Source organism: Propithecus coquereli, unplaced genomic scaffold (genome assembly GCF_000956105.1).
Source record: "Propithecus coquereli isolate 6110/MARCELLA unplaced genomic scaffold, Pcoq_1.0 Scaffold147, whole genome shotgun sequence".
In the NCBI taxonomy this organism is placed as follows: domain Eukaryota; kingdom Metazoa; phylum Chordata; class Mammalia; order Primates; family Indriidae; genus Propithecus; species Propithecus coquereli.
This window is the reverse complement of record NW_012139080.1, coordinates 4,351,780-4,360,478: the sequence shown is the minus strand read 5'-3', so window position 1 is coordinate 4,360,478 and position 8,699 is coordinate 4,351,780. Positions and strand designations below refer to the sequence as shown.

General features: G+C 39.4%; 1 protein-coding gene across 1 annotated transcript in view; it reads left to right on the top strand.

The window, feature by feature from the left end:
• Positions 1-8,438, top strand: part of LOC105806821 (chromosome unknown open reading frame, human C9orf64) — a 16,047-nt gene extending 7,609 nt beyond the window's left edge. The window contains exons 3-4 of the mRNA XM_012640024.1: positions 3,003-3,198; positions 8,039-8,438. Of these exons, the coding sequence (XP_012495478.1) occupies positions 3,003-3,198; positions 8,039-8,271 (429 nt within the window). The 3' untranslated portion in view covers positions 8,272-8,438. The remainder of the gene's footprint in view (positions 1-3,002; positions 3,199-8,038) is intronic.
• Positions 8,439-8,699: the final 261 nt, after the last annotated feature.

Sequence of the window (8,699 nt, the reverse complement as noted above, 5' to 3'; positions counted from 1 at the left end):
TGTCTACGGTGTCTGTTTGCTGTGACCATGAATCCGGAAAAGGTGCCCTCTCCTCAAGCACTTTACTGCCATCTTCTGGAAACTTGTCATAATAATCTTACAGATGACAATGACTATGCACAACCATAAGGAGTGGTCCTGTGTCTATTCCTCCTGTGTGTGACTCAGGGGAAGGGGATCCCATCCCCAGTAATGGAGGTTAATCTTGTATAGTATGAATGGTTTATTATTCATGGTAATCTTATTCTCCTTTCCAGCGATGGCTTTGGTAATGTGTATATAATGGGTATATAATCTAGTTCTGACTGGGGGGAAAGTCTGCTGGGTAGCTTCTGAAAAAGGATTCTTCACTTTTAAGAAAGAGATATAGAAGGTCCTCCTTCCTTTGATCAATGCTCTGTCTAAACATGAAGGTATGGTCGCCATTTTGTGAAGCCAGAGCCCTGCTGTACCTACCATGCTCAAGCCCATCCTATTTCTATCTATGGACTTCATACCTGAGATGATAAACACATTACCTTATTACTTCCATCATCTTGAATTAATTTTCTGTAACTTTCTTACCAGAAAGCATCATAACTAATAGTTTCCAATTTAATCTCAGATCTCTGCTCTTGCCACCCTTCCTGCACCTCTGTCTCTCCTTCCTTCCCGTTTTCCTCTTCTCCTCCCCTTTCTTTCTCTGCCTTCCTCCTTGTTTCTTTCCTCCCCTCCTCTCCTTCTCCTCCTATCCCCTCATCTGCTGTTTCCACTCCTACCACCTGTTCCTCTCCTCCCTCCTCTCCCCTTCCTCCTCCAAGCTCAGCCAGCTCTGGGCTTCCTGCTTCCCCCATGTTTACTTCCCTGCCATGTAAATAAAAGACAGGGAATGTGGTGCAGGCTGTATGGTGCTCCATGGTGTCCCCAAACCCGGCTGTCTTTTATCTTGTGCCACTGAGCATAGGCTGGACTCATGATTCAGGATGTCTGCATTCTAATTTAGGCAGCAGGACTGAAGAAGCAATGAGTTGAAGAATAGAAAAAAAGGGTTGCTTGTAGTTACAGATAGTCGGGAGGTGGAGGTGGGAGGATTGCTTGGGGCCAGGAGTTTGAGTTCAGCCTGGGCAACATAGTATTATAAGACCTTGTATCTGAAAAGAAAAAGAAGGGTTGACAAGGCTTCAGCATACACCACATTCCGTTTTTGCTCTCATCTCACTGACTAAAACTTAGTCACATGACCACAACTAATTGCCAAGGAGGCTAGGAAAGTGGTATTATAATTTTACAGGACCATCGTGGTATGTGTGGTTCATGGTTGACTGAAACATCGTTACGTGGTGCATGACTGTAACTTGTAAGATTCCTTGCAGGTATAAAATTCACTGACTAAACAATTGAAGGTTTGGAGAAATATATTATTGTGACATTCAGTTAAGTTTCTCTTTTTTCCATACACTATATTCCTTTTCTTTTCTGTTTTGGTTTCTCCCTTTGGGTTAAGGATATTTTAGTTTTAAGCGAAAGAAACCAGACTGAAACTAGCTTAACGAAAAGGGAATTGTAACGATCAACAAAAGAAGTCCAGGCATAGAGCTGGCCTTAGCCATGCCCATAGGACTGCTTATGGTCCATGGGATTAAAATGCACAAAGACCATACCTTGTATTTCTTTTTGCTCCATTGAAAGAGATGACTGTAATAGCTGGTGATTCCAGGAAACAGAGTGCAAATCTTTGCCAATAGCCTAAGCAAAACTCTGGGGCTTGGCTGAGGAGTCTGCCTTGGGTCCCAGGTCCCCTGCCATGGCCGAGGAGCAAGGTGCAGGTGAATGGCTAGCCTACCAGGTGGAACAGGGTTAGTTCTTGAAGAAAAAGAGGTCTGTTAAAAGGATAGCAGGCAGCCAAAACAGCCTTATCTTTGACACCTTCTTATGTTCAGCATTCTTCAGCAGGTGGGATCAGTCCAGGCTAGGAACTGTTGAAGAAGAGCTAGGGAAAGGGAAGACTACCTTCTGAGTTGATCCAAGGAAAGCACTAATCCAACTTCCTGTCTGGAGGTGGGGCAAACCTAGTAACTCTTTCCCTTTCTTCACCATTCCTGTTTCACCATTCTCAGGACCGACTAAGGGTCAGTTGATCTAGAGTACTAATCAGTGTTGGGTTGTAGGGGTGGAATGCAATTATTAAGACTCAATAACTTTGATGAAGCCTGAGTTAAAGTAAAAAGAAACAATAGGTTTCAGTAGTATTTATTTTTTAATTTTTTTTAGAGACAGGGTCTCACTCTATCACCCAGGCTGGAATGCAGTGGCATGATCATAGCTCATTGTAACCTCAAACTCCTGGGCTCAAGTGATCCTCCTGCCTCAGCCTCCCTAGTAGCTGGGACTACTGGCATATGCCACTGCACTTGGCTAATTTTTCTGTTTTTGTTAGAGATGGAGCTCTTCCTCAGGCTGATCTCGAACTCCTGAGCTCAAGTGATCCTCCCGCCTCGGCCTTCCAGAGCACTAGGAGATCAATTATGTCTTTATCTAAAAAAGAATCATGGTATTTGAAAGGAAACAGTTAAAAAATGAATGCGGTAATTCTCTTCAGACCTGAGCTTATGAATGATTGTTTTCTTTTTTATATTCTGTATTTTATACAATTAATGTGAATTATGTTGCAGTCAGAAAAACATGTATATTTTTAATTTAAGAAACTTTCAAAAGGAGTGTTCTTTAGATGTCAAAAATAATAAGCAGTTGGATTATAGCGATACAGAAATATGTATATGGAGTCATGCTATTAAAAAAGATAATAGTACCAGGATTACATAAATTGTATTCTGTGTGCCTTGAAAAAATAGGAAGTAAATTTGGAGTGATAGAGATAATGTTTTTAAAGTCCTTTTGTTTTCTGTAAAAGGTCTATAAATTCTTACCAACAGAGTAAGATTATTCAACATGTGCCTTTTTAAAATAGCATACATAAAGCTGTCAGATACCCAGGTAACATTTATATTCTCTTCATTCATTAGGGGAAAAGAGTTGCTTTTTACAAACGAGCCCAAATCCTTGTAGCAGACACGTGGAGTGTATTAGAAGGCAAAGGAGATGGCTGCTTTAAGGATATCTCCAGCATCACCATGTTTGCTGACTATAGATTACCTCAGGTTCTTGTTCACCTTGGGGCCCTGAAATACTCTGATGAACTACTAAAGAAGCTTCTCAAAGGTTTGTAACCTTAAATGTAGAGAAAATGGCTTTTGTTGTTACACTGTAGAATATGGATACTGTGGAAAATTGTGCTATTTGAACATTTTAATTCCAGAGTCTAATAAAATTAAACCTAAACTTATGTTACACGAAAATGTGCAACACTGACAGTTCATCAGGTGTAGTATTTGAAGAGTGTTAATTAAGCTGAACAGCACACTACATTGTGATATGAAGGGTAGGCTGAGGGATAGGCGATATGTATTAGATTTTGAGTCAGGAAGCTCTATGGTCTACCACTGGGTTATCTTGCACAAGTCACTCACTTCTCTAGGCTTATTTATTCACCATTATTGGATATGATTATTGACATCACGACTGGGAGCCTTATATTAATAATATATAAGAATAGGTAAATTGAGTTGAGAAGTTTGTGTGAAAAGTAGCTTTTTGTTTTTTAAACATTTCCTCTTATAAGAAAAATAATTACGGCCGGGTGCGGTGGCTCACGCCTGTAATCCTAGCTCTCTGGGAGGCCAAGGCGGGCGGATTGTTTGAGCTCAGGAGTTCGAAACCAGCCTGAGCAAGAGTGATACCCCATCTCTACTAAAAATAGAAAGAAATTAATTGGACAACTAAAAATATATAGAAAAAATTAGCCGGGCATGGTGGTGCACGCCTGTAGTCCCAGCTATTCGGGAGGGTGAGGCAGGAGGATTGCTTGAGCCCAGGAGTTTGAGATTGCTGTGAGCTAGAATGATGCCACGGCACTCTAGCCCGGGCAACACAGTGAGACTCTGCCTCAAAAAAAAAAAAAAAAAAGAAAAATAATTACGCTTGAGGCTAGGAGTTTGATACCAGCCTGGGCAACATAGTGAGATCCGTCCCCACAAAAAAATAAAAATAAAAAAATTAGCTGGGCATGGTTTTGCGCACCTGTAATCCTAGCTACTCCAAAGGCTGAGAAGGGAGGCTCACTTGAGCTCAGGTGTTAGAGATTACAGTGAGCTGTGATTGCACCATTGTACTGCAGCCTGGGCAAAAAAGTGAGACCCTAGCTCTAAAAAAAAAAAAAGGTAAAAGAATTATATGATTTTCATGTTTATTTCTCGCTTTTGGGTACAGGATTTTTGCTACTTTTTTCTTTATTAAAAGGAGGTAATGTTTATGATTAATTGTCTCTTGTGAAATAGATTTAAATCTCCCCAAATCAGAATAAAACAGAATATAATGGTACCATTATTTCTGTGGTTGGTTCTACCAGGTTTTTGTGCTGCCTTGGACAATTCACCATTTCCTCATTTGAAAAATAACACGCTATTCTATGTCATAATGCTCCTGTCCTGGGTCATTAAGTGTTGGATACCTTTAAAAGGGATAACATTTAGCAATCAGAGTGTCTTTTTCATACAGCCATATTCAACTGCTCACTTATTCATTCATTCATTCATTCATTTACTTACTTATTTACCTTCCCACCCACTCGCCCATTTATACATACACTGCTCATTCCTGTGTCTAAGCATTCTCTTGCATGGTTTCCCTTGTCCAAATTTTCTTTCTTTTTTTAATTCACATCCTACACATCCACACACTTTCTGTGAATCTGAAAAAGGTGCCCTCTCTTCAAGCATTTTTTTCTCAAATGTTACCTCTTTTCCATGTAGCTTTTCCTGACTTCTGATGATTTGTTCATCTCCTTCAGAATTTTTGTAACACATAATTGTCTCTGTTACTGTGAGAAAAACCCCTATGAGAAGGATCATTCAGCATAGTTGCACAGAGATGTTAACATTTTCTTCTCCCATCTATGTCAGCTCCAGAGGCTCTTTTCCAGATATCCAGCTACAGCCATTCCTGCCTCCATTCATGCCTATCTTCTAAAAGAGTCTGTTATCCTTAGCTGGTTTGACATGGGGTAGACAAATTCCTTTGCCCCTTAGTTCATTTAATCAAAATTTGATTTTTCAAAAATTATCTTACTGGAAAACTAGAGGAGAAATAAAGTAAGATAATCAAAGACTACGAAAGTAAAGGAACACACACAAGCATAGTGCACTGATTTTTTAAGACTACCGTAAGTGAAAACTAGAACCAGATCAGCTTGACTAGATGAGGCAGGACCTTCCTTGACTGGCCTCCCATGATGCTTCTTCCAAACTTAAGGATGTGCTACACTTATATTCCCTTCCCTCTCCCCTCTTCTGGATATCTCCTGGACAGCCCTTGGAAGTCCTACCCAGATTTCTGTCCCCTTTGTCTTTAATCCATCTCTTCACCAAAGTCATATTTCTTAGCCAATTATAAAGACTGACAATGCAATTTGGCTAAATTTAGATTCTTCACTGTGACTCTAGGGCCAGCATTTAGCACTAATACATTGGCCATGTTACCTTCTCTTACTCTAATCTATGTTGTCAGTGTACTCAAATGATTCAGTCTTTTTCTGTTTTAAAGTCCATCTCCCGTTCCATACTGTAAGTTGCTATATTAGTTTCCTAGGGCTGACGTATCAAATTACCACAAACTGGATATCTTAAAACAGTAGAAATGTATTGCCTCATAGTTCTGGAGGTTACAAGTCTGAAATCAAGGTGTTAGCAGGGCCATCCTCTCTATGAAGGCCCCTTTTTTTTTTCCACAAGAAAATTCAGAAGAGATGAAGGCTCTTGGGTATAATTCTTCCTTGCCTCCTCCCAGCTTCTGGTGGCTCCCACCAATCCTTGGCATTCCTTGGCTTATAGCTGCATCACACCAATCATGCCCTTCTTCCTTGTGTGTCTCCTCTGTGTCTTTGTGTCCTCCTCTTTCCTTATAAGGACACCAGTCATCAGGATACACTACCTTAATCCAGTATGACTTCATCTTTACCTGATTATATCTGCAAAGACCCTATTTCGAAGTAAAGTCACATTCACAGATGCCAGGAGTTAGGACTTGAATGTATCTTTCTGGGGGACACAGTTCAACCCACTGCTATTCTCTATTGCTCTGTAACAAGTTATACTAAAATTTAGTGGTTAAAACAACAAACATTATCTCACAGTTTCTCTGGGTGAGAAAGCTGGGTGCTGCTTAACTGGGTGCCTGTGGCTCAAGGTTGCAGTCAAGTTATCAGCTAAGGCAGTGGTCGTATCTAATGGCTCTAGTTGGCTGGTGGCCTCTGCCTCCACGGTCACTCTTGTGGTTGATTTTGCAGTTTTGGCAAGTTGACGGTCAAGTTTAGAGATGAAGGGGGAGATTGAAGAGGAAGGTGTGAATTTGTATGTTAGCACCTGGGGCAAAATAAGGAAATGGAGGAGTACTGTTAGTCTCCCTTCTCCCACCTGTTCCATCGCCCAGTGCCTCAGCCCATGGGAAAACTGCATAGAGGGGCATACGTAACACAACTTAAGATCACAGGGCCTGTTGGGTACTGTAAAGCTCTGTGTAAGGGTGCAGATTGGTGGACAAATATAGACTGCAGATATGTTTTGTTTGTCCTGAGCAGTGCTTTAAGCAATAAGCAATTTTAAATTAGTTTCCAGTACTTGAAAATGAGGAGATTTATCATAAAAATCAAACTTTCTGACTTCTCTTGTATGAGAAATATGGAAACGTGCTAACTTTAGACAGGGCTGCACACACTCGCTAGCTCACCACAGTTTGCATATAATTGCTGCATTTGTTTATCTGCCTGATCTTTATAGGCATTTGAGTTGATGAATCCTATTCTAGCCTCAGTGGCAAGACACAGGTGGTGTGTACCCTGCAGGATCAGGTATACCCTGGAGATGGGTACTGAATAGACTGGAGGTCTTATGTGAGCTCTCAGTTCCATATTTAGGCAAAGCTGACTAAAAGGATCCTGAATCCACAGAATTGTCATGGTTTTCTTCACTCAAGTTAACAACTTTGATTCCCAGATTCTCCCTGAGGCACCTAGAGTGTGCCCAAGACAATGTTCAGTACCCAAACTAGGAGGGGAGGTGCTGTTTATTGAACCCTCCAAAATTTGCAATAATTTTTTTGATATCAAACCCAATTTTAAATCCTTTCTTTTTAGTAACTATTACTTGCTGTCATATTTTTAAATTTATAGTTACCACATATGCATTTATCAGGTATTTGTTGGGGAGCTGGTATGTGCAAGGTGCTATGCTAGATCCTGGGAATATTGAGACAAACAAGCCAGACATGGCCCCTGTCCTTGTGGAATTTAACTTGTAATATTAAAAGTTAATGCCCAAGTCTAGAAATGGTTTAAATTACCAAACACAAAATCTGAAGCTTACAATTTGAAAATGAGTAATGAGTAATTATATTAAATATAATGAGCATATAATATATTAATATATTAATACAATATATTAAATATAATGAGTAATTCTATTTTAAAATATAATTTTAAAATTTAAATACTGTGTTTTGGAATACTACTTAGCCATAAAAAAGGATGCATCAATGCCTTTTGCAACAATTTGGATGGAACTGGAGACCATTATCCTAAGTGAAATATCTCAGGAATGGAAAAATAAACACCACATGCACTCTCTGTTAAACTGGAACTAACTGATGAGCACACATGTGCACAGAGAGAAGTAAAACTCAGTGGCGATCAAGCTGGAGGGGGGCGGAGGGCAGCAAAAACCTACTTAACAGGTACAATGAACACTATTTGGGTGATGGGTATACTTATAGTCATGACTCAAGCATTACAAAAATGATCCATGTAACAAAACATTTGTACCCCCTTAATATTTTGAAATAAAAAAAAAGAATAGAAAAAAATACCGTGTTTCGTTCTGCAATAAAGTTCTGAGTAAATTTTGTATCATTGACTGTTAATTCTTCTTGCTTTGTTGTTTTCCCGTTGCAGGAGAGATGCTCTCGTATGGGGATAAGCAAGAGGTGGAAATCAGAGGGTGCTCACTTTGGTGTGTTGAGCTTATCCGGGATTGTCTTTTGGAGCTTATTGAAAAAAAGGGTGACAAACCTAATGAAGAGATCAATTCCATTCTTCTGGATTATTACTTGTGGGACTATGCCCGTGACCATAGGGCAGATATGAAAGGAATTCCATTTCATCGTACACGTTGCATATATTATTGACCCCAAGGGTGAACTGATCCAAAGAAAACCCTCTGCGTGTTTATAACATATACTCATTTTTACAGTTTTGCTTTGATATTAAGAAAAGGTGATAGAAGTTACAGGAATGAAAAAAATTGATTATCCAGTCTTACTTTAAAAATTTTTCCAGACATATCACTGTGTATTGCCAAGCTTATCATTTGCTTGCTTAGTTTTGACTGTATTTTCCTTTTCTGTGGACATGTAGTTGACAGAAAAAGTGAATGAACTTTAATATTTTGTTTAAATCTCAGATTTCTTAAAATTAATCATGCTTTATGTGACTAATCTTCGGTGATAATATTTAATCTATTCGATTGATGTCTTTTCTCAAGGTATAGTAATTTTCTATGTGCCCTAATCATTTGATATAAAAGAGAGAGAAGGTAGGGTTTTTGATGTATGAA